The sequence below is a fragment of the Lycium barbarum genome, chromosome 1, assembly GCF_019175385.1.
Source record: "Lycium barbarum isolate Lr01 chromosome 1, ASM1917538v2, whole genome shotgun sequence".
NCBI lineage: Eukaryota > Viridiplantae > Streptophyta > Magnoliopsida > Solanales > Solanaceae > Lycium > Lycium barbarum.
In genome coordinates, this window is record NC_083337.1 from 155,740,350 (window position 1) to 155,756,015 (window position 15,666).

Sequence of the window (15,666 nt, forward strand, 5' to 3'; positions counted from 1 at the left end):
CATCAAGTTATATAACACTCAGGTGAGACAACACAAAACCAAGTCCGCCAGCCGGAGATGCTAGCTAATTATGTTTTGTGTATTGTAGGTAAATTGAAGTACTAATGTTTTTTTTTTTCTTGTAATGGTGATGTCCGAATCAGTCTTTGCACCTCAACACTTCCACAAATATCACAAACCAAAGTGCTATTTTTTTTTCTTTCAAATTTTAAATCTGAAAATATAAGTCGGAGAAAATTTGTTGGACAATTGAAATGCTCTTGGAAGTGTATTCAGAAATAAGACAAACAAGTCAGGCTTTCTAACAAGAATTTGTGGTTTTGGAAGAAGCAATGAAGACAATTACAATCCCCCGGCCCCAACTGTAAATAGAAACAGGGCCTGCTCTGTCGTGCTTCGATTACAATAATGACGTTGTTGTCTATAGTAGCTGTTACTTACTTGGAGCAATTACCTGTCCCAAGAATCCTTCCAGTGGATACTTGAGAATCCTTGAGACAACCAGTTAATGTGTGATTCTATAGGTTAATTACTTATTGATTTAATCTCTTTTTGATTACTAACATATGCTGCACACATTACAACTTCTTTTTCTTCCGGCAAGAACTATTTAAAGTTGGACGTTATATTAAAGTGTGAACAAAATAATATAGATGGCACCAATATTGAGTAACAAAAATTAGCGATGACTCTGGTAGTACACCGTGCATGTTAAGAACATGGACAATATTATAAGATCAATCTCCAAAGTTAGTTCATAAGGTGAGGATCGCATAAAACTTATCATATAAGGAGATAAAGACACACTGTTTCAACTAATTTATTAGATACATTCTAAAATTAAAGCATATTCCCCAATATTTTTAACTGTTTTCTCACACAACTGTATGTTGCAATTTCAAAGGAATATCAAGGAAAGATTATGACGGGGCGGTTGAAGTGATAAAAAGGAACATACACCAAGAACATTGGCTATAAAGATATATTAGGTCAAATAAAACAACAAAACCTACATTATTTCATGCAATTAAATATCTATACTTACACCTTGGGTTTTCGTCTTTGATGATTCATAAGATACTTAATTACTTTGAATTCAATTATTATGTGATTGTGTCAGTGTGATAATATTTACGTTTCCATTTAAATAAATGTTGCACCTATCTAAACGTCAATTGCTATTACACATAATTCATTCTTATTCTATACATTTTTTTTAATAATAGACGCATAATTCATGTGCATCACACATATACTATAACTAGTTCTTTGAAGTATTGGAGGGGAAAAAAGGGGAAATTTGTCAATACCAGAAAACTAGAAGTAGTTGCTTATTTGATTTCACACTCGAGAACCTAGTCTTCACTAGAAAGATGAATGTTGCCAAATTTTAAGGTATCAGCATGTGTTTCGTGAGTCCCCTTGCTGAAATTTTTCATCAAATAAAAGAAAAGTACAGTGATGACTACAGAAACAATCACTAATAATAATTAGCATGAAACGTGAAAATTGTTGAGACGCTGCTGGAATCTTTGTTTGAATTTTCAAAGTAATTATTGTTTTAGTGTGTTTTTTTCGTGCACCTGATCTCTAGACTCTTAATCACAGCCAACACATACCCACATCTATTACACCCTTCAAATTAGTGGCGGAAATTAGAATTTTTACTAAGGACATTTAAAATATAAGAAAATAAATACATGGAAAATTCAAAAAATTTAACATAAACAGTAATATATACATAAAGAATAATTATAACTTTTATATATAATGTAATTTTTTGATGAAGGTGGTTGGAATAAATTTCGTGCGCCCTCTTACTCCATCCATGTTTAAAACTATCACTATGTACTGTAGCGAGAAAACCTTACGCACACATGATGTATACAATATCAGCTCAATGACTAATTGGTTATAACAATTTTGGATAAATAATATGTAAAAAGGAACATGAAATTTACAGGAATTGCATAAATTTATTTACATATAATTATTTAAAACATAAATTCATTAAGAAAAAGGTATTAGTGAAATTAATAGTGTAAAAATGACAAAATTGCGGTCTCAGAAATTGCTCCAGTAGGCTGGCCAAAATAATTAGAAGGAGCCAAACCCTTGAAAAAAACAAGAAAAACGGCAAAATGGGGAACAACCCATCAAGAGTGTGCCACGTGTGGTGAAACCAACGGTGAGCTGGTCCACCAATTTTGTTTGCGTCTTAAATTCACGGTGAATTGGACTGCCTCTCTTACCTACAATATTAGAAAAAGACATCGTCCCCCACTCATTATACCTCCTTGTGAAAAGCTAAAAATCCTCTCTAATACTATCACAATAATTCATGTCCCTTTAAGCAGCCAACAAGGTGAGCTCAATATTTCTTTGAAAATAAACTCAGTATTGAAATAGCACGAGGAGGACAGTAAGTTTATAGGTTCAGAGTTACATTTTTCTTTCCATTTATTAAATTATGAATAAATTATTTATATATATTAAGTGAAATTCTTATTAACCTCATAAGATACGGGTAAGGTCTGCGTACACACCTCCTCTCCAGACCCACTAATGAAATTATACTTGATTTGTTATTATTATTACTGTTGTTAGGTGAATGTTTTATTACAAATACATTATTTGAGCCAAAACTACGTCTCATAACTTTTATTAAGGTTCCGTTAATGAAAAGAGGGCTAAAATACCCCCACACCTTATCCTATCTTCTTTCAAAACCTTTCACTAGATTTCCATTCACAACTTTATCTATCTCCTAAAGCTATCTCCAACTTCCTCACTACTATTTAGTCCCCTTTGCCTCTTTCATTCTCTTCTCCACTTTTCAACTCCTCTGTTTCTCTCTATCTATACATCTGCTGCATGGTCATTGGTCACTACTGTTTTATGTAATAACCATTTCTTGATATGCATCAATTAAATTAAATTTTTAGACCTTTTGTTCATTCAATTTATTTTGGACAGTTGGTCAGCTCTTTCTTGAAGCTGAAGCATAAGTAGAGTGGAAAAAAAGAAGGTTCATGGCACCAAGATCAGGCAGGGGAAAGGGAAACAGAGCAAAAACAGACAAGAAGAAGAAAGAAGAGAAAGGTTCAATACATGTTTAAGATTTGTTTTTCTTACTTTGCTCTATACATACATTTTTTTCAATTTTTGTTTCTTTGCAGTGATTCCCAGTGTTCTTGACATAACTATCATCACTCCCTATGAAACTGAAGTTGTTCTCAAGGTATTGATGATTGATGAATTCAATCCGATTTACTATGAAAATTCAAAGTAACACTGGCATTTGTCACTTTTATGGAGGCATAGATAACTAATTGGTTTATTTAATTTGATTTTTTTTTTTTTTTTTTTTTTTTTTTTGTTGAAGGGCATATCGACGGACAAGATACTGGATGTGAGGAAGCTACTAGACGCCAATGTTGAAACATGTCATTTCACGAACTATTCGTTATCTCACGAGGTTAGTTCATTCTTAATTTCATTAAACTCCAAAATTGATGATTTTTTCCTCTGTCTGTTTGTCAATCTTTGGTTTTGTTTTTACTACTTGTTATGTTTAATTATCTTTTTTTATTCAAAAGAAGTAGTGTGTTAATATGGAAAAGTGATGGTGGTTTGAACAGGTGAAGGGACCAAAACTAAATGACAAGTTAGATGTTGCGACTCTGAAGCCATGTTTGCTGAGAATGGTTGAAGGTAGGTTTTCATAAAAATCTCATCTCTATGTATAATAGGATCACGTGTTGTTAGGGGCTGAGCTATAACACCACGTAAGGATCGTGTATTTATATTAGAAAATTTATTGAATATGTATAAATATTTAATTATTGATTCAATAATTTAAACGAGCTATAACTTCTGTAACAATTTCAAAATGCATAAACCTTAAATCTTAACTACGCTTAAACAGGTTGTATTATTTTAGTCAAACTGTATTAAAAGGTGTTTAAACTTTGGGCCCTAGATTGAAAAAATCTCAAATTTGACGCCATATTTCTAGCCTCCAGACGTGTAGTTGGTTCAAGTCTTTTACTTTGTGTATAAGACAAAACTAAATTAATAAATTATTCTTGTTCTCACTTGAAACTTGAGAGAACAGCAGAGTTATTCGATCCAGATATGTATTTGCTGTAATTACAATTTCTCCTAATTAGTACTCTCTCCGTTCACTTTTATTTATTCATTTTTTATTTTGCACGCTCCTTAGTAATTAATAAATAGATTATATATTTGATCATAATACTTATATTAATTAGTGTATAGTCTCAATAGGATTAAAAAATGATTTGGAAATGAGTAAGTAATGTTAAGAGTTAAACAAGAAAAAAAGTTTGTCTTTTTCTTAATATATTAAAGTGGACAAGTAAAAAAAAATTATTTTTAATATAATGAACAAATAAAAGTGAACGGAGTGATTAGTCACAGAATGATGAAATTAGAGCCCACCAACCTATTCTGCCAAAGGCATGGAGTGTAGATAGGTCATAAGTTTTGGTTAAATCAATGGCATGAATTTCAATAGAAGTACATCGGTGTTAACAAGTCACTAATTAGAATAATTAATCCTCACAATTACCGTCAAATTAAAGCTTCACCTACCCCCCATTTAGACAAAAAAAAAAAAGAAAAAAAAAGAAAAAAGAAATGGGCGTGGGGTATTTCTTTCAAGCCAGAGAGCACATGCCTTTCATAATCTTCATTGTTTAATGTTGTTGTACTACTTGTGATTTTTTGTCTGACGACCAGTATCTGTGCATGTCTGATGGTCCCATGCACAATAGAAAAACTCAACCGGTATTCACATTTATCAGTACAAAAATTCAATTAACCAACGACTCCATATGTGGAAGTCCTGTAAAATACTATTGAGCCGAACAGAGGGTAGAAAAGAAAAATAATTATTCATACTGAGCGTTTAGACTAAATAAAATAATTTAATATAATAATCATGGATTAACATGAGAATGCATGTCACATGATATAATTGCAATTATATGTGTAACACATGTCTATAATTATTTCTTTGATGTAAATATTGAACACCTGTAACTTTTTTGATCTGAGGGTAAAATATCACTCTACCCAGGGGCGAATTTACATAGAAAAAATAGGTTACGAGAACACATGGTCACCCGACTAAACGCGATATATTATATAAATAATTTTTAAAATATATCTAATATTAACCGAAGAAGTATCCCATGATCAAATAGGACCAAATGGAGCACTGATTAAATATTGTGTTTAATCCCTTAAGGTCGCGAGATCGAACCCACCTAAATGCATTTTTTTTAAAAAAACTGACAATGAATGCAGGTCTCAGGTAAAATTATGTTATTTAAATTTGTTTAACTAGATAAATAAATGAAATCAAATGCAAACGTGCACTAGAGGTCCGCCTATGGTTTATTCCGCTGGTGCTTTATTGAATGTTTTAAAATCTTTTGGGAATTGCCCTATATTCCTACTTTATTAACGAAAATGCCACTGACATCTCAGAGGAGTACACGGAGGAGTCTCAGGTAGTGGATCATGTCCGCAGGCTACTGGACATCGTGGCGTGCACTACCCGCTTCTCCAAGCCCAAGCCCGGAAAATCAACAACTGCGAAGAAGCGAAATGGTTCAAGCCGGCCAGCGTCGCCGTCGGATGGAGTGGCGGCTCCTTCATTGGAGCCGGCGGCGCAGGAAGAGAATGAAATGGTGGCGATACATCCAATTCCTAAGCTCTCTGATTTCTATGACTTCTTCTCTTTCTCCAACCTCTCTCCGCCTATACTCAGTGCGTTTTCTTCTCCCTTTTCATATTATTAGCCTATTTCTAAATTCAGTTTATACGGAAAGAAGCAATTTCTGTTTGATCAATTAATTTAAAATGCAGCAATTAGTATGACCAAACTTAAAAAAAAAAAATACTTTTTGAGCAGTTATTAGCAGGTTGACCAAGTTTTTAAAGTGTTTTTTCAAAAAAAATGCTTTTACTTAAAAACTGTTTTTAGTTCTGAAAAACTAAAAGATTGGGCAAGGAGGCTATAACTTAAATCTGGAATATTGCAGAATTTACGGTGCATTTCTTCTAACTGAGATGTTTCAGGTTTGAAAAGAGTGGATTGTAACAATGCTAAAGCAAGGCGAGATGGCGACTATTTCGAATTACAGGTACCAAGTTTTGTTTCTTTTCTTCTGGTTTTGCATTTGTTTTTTTCTAGATTGTTAGAGGATTTTGATGATGTGAAACTCTTTGCAGATTAAGATATGCAATGGAAAGACATTGCAAGTGGTTGCAGCAGCAAAAGGTTTCTACACTTCAGGGAAGCCACTTATGCGAAGCCATTGCTTGGTTGATCTTCTGCAACAGCTCAGCCAAGCTTTTGCTAATGTAAGTATCTTCATAGCCTCAATATGTGTCCATTCTTGCTTACATCACTTGTATAATTTGCAAAAGAAATTGTGCATGAAGTTCCTTCCTCACTAATGAAACTTAAATCACTCTAATCATCAATAGCATTTGCCATATATGTGTCATTATTTTCTTTATGACAGCAGTTACTTTATAAAAGACTACAAGTATGAACAGGAACGTTGATTCATCAATGGTATCTAACGGCAAGATACCACTGCCATTAAAAGTCAGATACCTATTTGATTGATAATGATAACATGCATGACAATATATAAAAAGGAGGTGGAGGATACAACAAAAAATCGCGTTCATTTTTTTTATCTGCTTGATTTATCAGTACCAACTCCGACAATTGATATCAATTGCTCCGAATTTGTGATGTCTATTCTGTCAGCTTAAATTGATCTTTTGTTGAATAAAAGCTTGGTTTTACTTTGCAGGCATATGAATCCTTGATGAAGGCTTTTATAGAACATAACAAGGTGACATGTTGTTTATTGCAAATAAGCATCAAGGGAAAATGAAGTGGTATTTAACTGTGGGTGCACATTTTTCTGCTCTGTTGGTTGTTTTCAGTTTGGTAATCTTCCATATGGTTTCCGCTCCAACACATGGCTTGTCCCTCCATCCGTTGTTGATTCTGCATCAAACTTCATTCAGCTTCCAGTGGAAGATGAGAGTTGGGGTGGCAATGGCGGAGGTCAGGGAAGGAATGGAGAGCATGATCATAGATCTTGGGCTACAGATTTTGCAGTATTGAAAAACCTTCCTTGCAAAACTGAGGAGGAGAGGGTGTTTCGAGACCGAAAGGCTTTTTTGCTTCATAATCTTTTCCTTGACGTCTCTATTTTTAAAGCTGTCTCAGCCATATACCAAGTCATGGATTCTACTTCGAGGGGTACCTCAAATTGTGCTCTGGGCTCAGTACTCTCTGAGGGTCGCATTGGTGACTTGTCTATTATAGTTAAAAGAGATTTCGGGGATGCTAGCCTGAAAGAAGTCAAAGTTATCGGCAGTAGAGATTCTAATGTATCTGCTGAGGATGTTGCTCGAAGAAATTTAATTAAAGGAGTAACTGCAGATGAAAGTGTTGTCATACATGTAAGTTACAAGCTGCCTTAAAGAAATATTTGAACTTGGAAAACCCTTATATAGTTGTTGTATGATTTGGTTTTCATCCTTTCTCCTTTATTTACAAGCAGACACATGGCCCACCCTGGGGGAAGGGGTATAAGTAGGCATCGCATCATTTGTTTCAGTGAGAACATACTCTTTTCACCTTCTGAAACATCCTCCCTCCCCCCCTTTTCTCCTGCTGTTTCCGTGGTGTGCATTATTTATGACTTGGGTAATATCTTTAACTTCCATGGTGTCAATTGGTTCTGCACTTGTCCAATTCTTCTCTTTCAAGCACCCTCTTATTTTACTTTTTGGTTTCACATGACGTGCATCGGGATTGATGTAAATGTTGTTTGTAAATTCTCCTATCTTGGGGAATCATGGTACCCCAGTTGGTACTTGAACTTCCACCTTGTTGGGGGGGTTCGATTCCCCACCTTATATTCTTTCATTTCTCCTTCTCCTCCCCCAATATTTAATTATGAAAAAACTCTCCTATCTTTTCTCTGTCACCAATTTTTCAATTTACGAAGTTGAAAGGATATGTTTGATTGGACAGGACACATCTTCATTGGGCATGGTGGTTGTGAAACATTGTGGTTACACAGCAATTGTGAAAGTTGTTGGTGACATTCGTGTGGATAGGAGTCTGCCTCAGGATATCAAAATCGACGACCAAGCAGATGGGGGAGCCAATGCACTCAACATCAACAGGTTTGTGAAAATGCAATAAACCTAGATGAACTTTATATGGTGTTATTTGATGACTAAAAATTTTATCAGTAAGAATGTTCATAAGTACAGGATCTTTTATTTAACATGTTACCACGGTCAAGCAATTATGCATGTTTCCATTTTTTTTCCCTTTCTTTGAATAACTTTTGGTGCATGTATGAATATGACACTTCATATAGTTGGGAACCAACACCATGTTAAGATTTTGATTGGGAATGTCAAGTCACGTTGGTCAACAATGTCAAGATTCAAAATTGAGTTTGTGAATGAAAAGTCACATTGTTCAATTGATGTCAATATTTAAATCTAAGGGGTTTTATTGAGGATGCACTCTTCTTTAGGACTAAATTGATGGATTTCTTTTTGGCTCACAAGTTGCTTGCTTCTAATTCTGAGTTTTAACCTTTTTCAGCTTACGCCTTCTGCTTCACAAGCCAATGACTGCTTCTGGAGGCGGTCAATTGCCCCGGTCTGATTCGGATGACCATGCAAATTCAATGTCTTTGGTCCATAAAATCATTAAGGATGGTTTGAATAAGTTAGAGGGGATGGATGATAAATCCAAAGGGTCCATCAGATGGGAACTTGGTTCTTGTTGGGTTCAGCATCTACAAAAGCAGGAAACACCATCAGAAGACACGGTTGGGAATGATGGTAAGGTTGAACCCACAGTTAAGGGACTTGGAAAGCGATTTAAAATGCTCAAAAAGAGGGAAAAGAGACCAAGTAATGTTAGTTCCATGGATGACAATGAAGCAGATGATGTGACAGACAGCACTCTGAACACAGAAAGTGGCTCGACAGAATTAAGCAATGGCAACCCAAAGTGTGAAGCTGAATGGAGGAAGTTTATCTCTCGAGAAGCTTACCTTCGTTTGAAAGAAAGTGGGATGGACCTCCATCTGAAGGTCAATAATAATATAACAGTTTTCTTTTGGAACATATTTATGCTATAACTTTGATGAAAAAATGATGTCCAAAGAGAGAGGAGGAGAGAAGAAAGAAAAGAGAGATGGTGAATATACAAGGTTTTTTTTTCTAAGCACATAATTATGTTAAATGTGCACCTATATTTCTTTTTCAAATACGTTTTTATTTGCCACAAAAGTTTTTAGTCATCTTCCCTTCAAACACTGGCCTCCTGTATATGACCTCCGCACATTTTATATCTTTTTTTCTTCAAATCCTTCATGAGGTTACTTGAGAAGTTTTGACTCGGTGACAGAATTCAAGATGTCGTTGAATTCTCAAGCTAAGCTGTTTCATTTTCCATCTTTTGAGTAAAAGGGAGAAAGAGTGGTAGGAAAAATTGTTGAGGAAATAGATATATTTGTCATTAGTGAGTCTTTAATAGTATTGATCACGGTTTACTGATAACTATGCTTCTTGTTACAGTCAGTGGATGAACTTGTCGAAATGGCCCGCAAGTATTATGATGAAGTTGCTATCCCGAAACTGGTAATTCTAAGTTTCCGATGTATTTCGGTAATGAAACCAAATTTTGAAATACATGAAGAGAAAAACTAATCTGTAATTCTATTTAGGTTACAGACTTTGCATCGTTGGAACTTTCTCCAGTTGATGGACGCACCCTTACCGACTTCATGCATCTAAGAGGATTACAAATGCGTTCTTTGGGTCATGTGGTAAGATTCATTTCTTCATCTGTCTCAATCTTCCTTAGTTTGTCAGGAATTCAGACTTGTTGATGTCTTCTGATGAACCTGATGTTATTCTGTAATCTAGGTTGAACTTGCGGAGAAGCTTCCTCACATACAGTCGCTTTGTATTCATGAGATGGTTACTCGAGCTTTCAAGCATGTACTTAGAGCTGTCATTGCCTCTGTTGACAATGTGGCCAACTTGTCAGCTGCTATAGCCTCATCGTTAAATTTCTTGTTTGGGTCCGCTGCCACACAAGACAGTGATGAAAACCACATTCTCAAGATGCAATGGTTAAGGAAATTCCTGGTTGAAAGATTTGGTTGGAGGTTAAAAGATGAATTCCAACAGTTGAGGAAATTGTCGGTCCTCCGCGGGCTTTGTCATAAGGTACTGTAAGATTGGCTGCATTAATTAAAATTTACAATTCAAAGTTAATTAACACATGTTTTTTGTTCAGATTGGATTAGAGTTGGTTCCAAAAGATTATGATATGGAATGCCCATACCCTTTCAGTAAAAGTGATGTTATCAGCGTACTACCTTTGTGTAAAGTAAGCCTTTCTGTCTCTTCTGCTTCCTTTTGAACTTCGTGACAAATGATTGGAAATACGGCTTCATTTAATTACTATCTGCTTTTCAGCATGTCGGATGCTCTTCTGCTGATGGACGGACTTTACTAGAATCATCTAAGGTTGCTCTTGACAAAGGGAAGTTGGAAGATGCTGTAATGTGTGGAACAAAGGTACAAATTATAAACTAAAAGTACATGCACTCACAAGTCTCTGAAGTCCATTCCTTCAAGTGCACAGATTTTCTTGACTTGTAGAGGACACAGATTTACTTTACTTGCTTGTGTATTTACTTGAAGGCCCTGGCAAAAATGATAGCTGTATGTGGCCCCTATCACCGTGCCACTGCAAGTGCATATAGCCTCCTGGCTGTTGTCCTTTATCACACTGGAGACTTCAATCAGGTAATAAACAGTTCGGCGCTTGGCTTTGATGTGTTAAGTGACATGCAAGATTCAACTAGTCTTTTTTCTCCTCATTTTTATATCTTGCTCATTAATTATCTTATTCCAGAACTAAGTTCTTAAATCTACTCAAAGTAGCTAATGAAAAGTTTTCAAGTTTAGAGAAGATAGTCGAGGAAGCATTATCTTAGAGATGCTTGTGTATTGATGTTTGATTGACAATTCTGGAAGTATTGCTAAGCATCTATGTTTTCTTTTTCCAATCATGCAAGCTCCAGCAGTCAGCTTTTTGGATTTCTTCAATTCACAAAAAATTTCACGTTCTTTTTGACCTTCCATTCACTTGTGTATTCCACCACACACCGGTGCACTTGCATTGGCCGATAAAGAAACGGAATGCAGACTCCTTGGATATACAGAATTGCAGAATATACGATAATAATCTTTCTGAATGATTATTATTCTTGTTTAGGCAACAATTTATCAACAGAAGGCATTGGATATCAATGAGAGGGAGCTAGGACTCGACCATCCAGATACAATGAAAAGTTATGGGGATCTTTCTGTATTCTACTATCGTCTCCAACACATTGAGTTGGCTCTAAAGTGAGTGAGAAAAGATTCTCTTCTCTAGTTGGTCATATTATGGAACCAAGACTTACATGTCATTGCTCAATCTTTTGATTCCAAATTTGTTGAACTTTGCAAATTGTAATTTTGGGATTCAGAAGATTTCCCGTCTTGTCTCTCACATCCCTTTTTCATTCTCGTTGAAGTCTTGACTGATCCAAACTATGTTTAGTCGTTTTTTCTTTTTTACATTGATAATTGAAGCAAGTTCATTAATGATTTCCAGGTATGTCAACCGTGCTTTATTTCTTCTTCACTTTACATGTGGACTATCTCACCCAAACACAGCTGCCACATACATAAATGTGGCTATGATGGAAGAGGGCATGGGAAATGTACATATTGCTCTTAGATATCTACATGAAGCCCTTAAATGCAACCAAAGATTACTGGGAGTAGATCATATACAGGTTTTTTCTCTCAGTTCTCATATTCCAACCTCATCCTTTTATTAAAGTTAAGTGCTTGTGAAAATATTCTTTACTTTCTGACATCTTTTGTCAACTCTGTTGCTGCCTCGGACAGACTGCTGCCAGCTATCATGCCATAGCCATAGCTCTTTCTCTCATGGAAGCATATTCACTGAGTGTGCAACATGAGCAAACTACATTGCAGATTCTTCAAGCAAAACTAGGAGCAGATGATCTCCGTACTCAGGTTTGTACGAATCTAATGCCTGATTTCCCTCTTTACTAGTTACTATTATGGCTCTCCTGTTTATTTCACATCTTAGTCTTTTCCAGAATGCTTCAACAGTTAAAAATGATGAAGATAACTCTCTCTCTCTCTGCATTGTGGCGCTTGCTTTTTGAATGTATTTAGCAAATAACATATGCCTTTTATTTTTGTTACATTGGGCATTTCCCAGTAAGAATGAGGTCTTTCTCAATAGAAGATGATAAATGACTTGGGTCTTCTAAATAACTTACCAATCTGTTGCTGTATTTTAAAGTTGGGGAGTTACATATGCATTGTAGGATGCTGCTGCATGGCTAGAGTACTTTGAATCAAAAGCCTTAGAGCAGCAAGAAGCTGCAAGAACTGGAGCTCCTAGACTAGACGCATCCATTGCTAGCAAAGGTCACCTCAGGTATTGGAACTTTACCTTTGAACTGGTGTTACTAGATCTTGAACTATCTGCTTGTGTCTGAGGAACTAAAACTCTTTACTCTATGTAGTGTGTCAGACCTACTGGATTACATTAGTCCTGGCCAGGGTTCAAAGACCATAGAAGCGCAGAGGAAACGACGTTCAAAGGTAGTTCATCACTCAGCATGGTAGTATAGGCTATATACTCTTAAATTCACTGACTTCTTACATTGAGAAGAATTCAGAGAGCTACAAACTTTCTGTATGTACTTAGAAGTTAGTTCTAGTCCAAAATCCCACCTGTAAGTTATTTGGACCATCAAAAATTGAAATGATATTGAGCTCGTCTAATGGGGAAAATCTGTCCTGCTACACTGCAGCACATGATCCTTAACCTCATGTCAGGTATTTAGGTGACTCTGCAAACACAGATCCTGGGGAAACCTCCTTTTTGAGGAGGGAAGGGATAATTTTAGTTGTGGTCATTTTGAGTTACCTATTATGTTTCTTTCTGAAGCTGCCAATTAACGCTGTTATACTCCTTCCTTCTTAATGGTCTCTTAGGTGTTGCCAGTAGATGATCAATCTAAAAAGGGAGAGCATGATGGAATAAGTAACAACCCCATGGATCATGATGTTACAGAAAATCCTGTGACCATAGTAGAAGTTAACAAGAAAGAAGATGACATAGAGAAGGTCACTAGAGAAGTTGAAGGCATCAATGTCACTAGTAATGAGGAACCAGTGGAAATAATACACGAACCAAGTTCTGATGAGGGGTGGCAGGAAGCAAATTCAAAAACACGGACGGGGCATGGCAGTGGCAAGATGTTCAACCGAAGGCAACCTAGTCTTGCCAAGATCAAAACAAACTTGGAATACTTTTTCCCCCGCGACAGCAGTTCGAGGAAGGAAGTTACTTCACAAGGACAAAAGGTGCTATTGAAGAATGGTTTAGGTGAATTTTCTCCTGCAAAGCAACTAAAGGCTGCTAGCGTCAGTTCAGGAAAGTCAACCAATCTCTCGGCTAAAATGACTGTTGCCGAAGTTTCTCGCACATCAAATGTCACTGTTTCCTCTCCTCCTGCCTCTCGTGCTACCATGGCTTCAAAATCCTTATCATACAAAGAAGTGGCGGTGTCACCACCAGGTACGGTTCTAAAGCCTTTATTGGAGAAAGTAGAAGAATTAAATGAGGATAAAACTGATTCCCAGATCTGCGTTAGTCCAACTGAAACATCAGAAGAAGATGGAAGGCACTCAGTGACGACAGAGGCTACACCTGCCAATGACCGAGACGGACAAGGAATCCATGAAGATGAAGTCCAGATAAGTGGATCCGAGTCAGATAAATCTTCCCTGGAGCCTGAAGATGTTTCATGTTCAAGTAATGAGGAAAAATGTTTACGACGAATTAGGAGTAAGCTATCAGCAGCTGCTGAACCATTCAATCCAGGTGCCTGCCATTTGACTCATATGTTGATTTCTGCTGCTGTCACTAGTGTCTATGATGTTAGAGCCAGCCAAGGCATGCTTACTGAACCAGTGGGATTTCCATCAATTGCTGAGAGAGTTCCTTGTGGTCCCAGATCATCTTTGTACCACAGGACAAGCCATTCTCGCATGAAAAACGGACATGTGAAGTACCAAAGCCCTGCTGCTGAATTAAGCAGTTACGATTATCCAAGAATCATGAATCCACATGCACCTGAATTTGTTCCAAGAAAAACACAGCCAACGACTCCTGCAAGTGAAGATTCAAAAGTGGCTATTGATGCTGATTCTTCCACAGGGTTGAATAACGCTGTCACAATAGGTTCTGCAGAGGAGAAGCATGATAAAAAAGCTACAGCTAATGTCAAAAATGTTAGATCAACAAAGATCAGTTCACATGCTGACAGGGAAGAGCTAGCTAGGCAAATACAAAATAGCTTCATTGTGAAGTCGAAACTGAATAATTCAGATGTTGCAAGTGAATTTCCAGTTAGCTCTGCCAAAGCAAGTGCAGATAATGCAACTAAATTGCAGTCTGGAAGTGAAGGGAAACAGGAACTTTTGACAGAAGCAAATAAATATAGCGGGCCAAAGACAGTTGATGTAAATAAAAATAAGCATGAGGATGCAGAAGGTTTTTTGCCTGTGATAAAGCGAAGAAGAAACAGGAGACAATTTGCCCAAGGAATAAATGGTTTGTACAGTCAGCAGTCTATTTGTGCTTAAGTACATTGAGGAATGAGATCTCAACTAGAACGTGCTTCATCTCCAGACAACCTCCATAGGCAACTTCGTCATTATTTGATGCTGTAGAAATGTAGAAGATAAACTGCAGTAGGACCACTAATAATTTCCTCTACTTTACTTCTCTGAGGAGGTTGCTTATCTTGTTCACCCAAAATAAAAGACGAGGAAAGAGAGTGGATCAAGACGAGGTACAATTTTTTGTAGCCAGCAGTTTTATTCAACTTCCTTTTTGTGCAGTCCTTGCTGAGTTGCTTCTATATCCTTTGTTTTTGCTCATCCAGCTTTATATAAGGTGCCCATTATTTTCTTTTTGGTTTCAATAAGGTGCCGCTTCTTAAGTAGCTTCCCAATGCTAATGTAATTTAGGAAAACAACCATGAGTATACATCATACTTCTTGCTTCCTGATATTTGATCTCCATCAGTTATTTTGACTTCTCGTTTTAAGATTCTGCTGATATAATATTGTAATGAAGTCTATAAATCTTGAGTTTTACAAGCAGAATCTCAACCAGCTCATTAACCTATGCATATACCCCCTTCTCTTTCCAGTTAAGCACCCTACATGTTTTTGGTTACACAAAAAAGTACCAAATGGAGCCTCTGTAGTTTACATTTGAGTGAAGTGACCATCAACTCAAGAGCAAGAATTTCGGGGCCCATACAGTTTGTTCCACAGTCGGGCCCGAAGTTCACAGGGTAGTAATTCGCACCTTTTTTTGGGGTGGTATTTAAATTTTGCCCCTCATATTTGTGGTCTTTAAATTTTGCCCTTCGGCTAAAACTCATAGGTTCC

At 36.5% G+C, this 15,666-nt stretch overlaps 1 protein-coding gene across 2 annotated transcripts; it reads left to right on the forward strand.

Annotated features, from left to right (window-relative positions):
* Positions 1-2,347: 2,347 nt before the first annotated feature.
* Positions 2,348-15,304, forward strand: LOC132598819 (protein REDUCED CHLOROPLAST COVERAGE 3). Of its 2 annotated transcripts, none has more exons than XM_060311934.1 (24): positions 2,348-2,365; positions 2,977-3,102; positions 3,180-3,241; positions 3,386-3,478; positions 3,642-3,714; positions 5,518-5,799; positions 6,112-6,176; positions 6,265-6,396; positions 6,861-6,902; positions 6,997-7,521; positions 8,099-8,253; positions 8,687-9,182; positions 9,670-9,732; positions 9,819-9,920; positions 10,021-10,326; positions 10,397-10,489; positions 10,579-10,680; positions 10,807-10,911; positions 11,384-11,517; positions 11,768-11,951; positions 12,067-12,198; positions 12,519-12,631; positions 12,720-12,798; positions 13,195-15,304. In XM_060311934.1, the coding sequence occupies exons 2-24, from the start codon at positions 3,033-3,035 to the stop codon at positions 14,848-14,850; spliced, it is 5,064 nt and encodes a 1,687-aa protein (XP_060167917.1). In that variant the 5' UTR covers positions 2,348-2,365; positions 2,977-3,032; the 3' UTR covers positions 14,851-15,304. The 2 variants fall into 2 exon arrangements, with proteins under 2 accessions (XP_060167917.1, XP_060167908.1); XM_060311925.1 differs by lacking the exon at positions 2,348-2,365 and adding an exon at positions 2,727-2,900.
* The last annotated feature ends 362 nt before the right edge of the window (positions 15,305-15,666 follow it).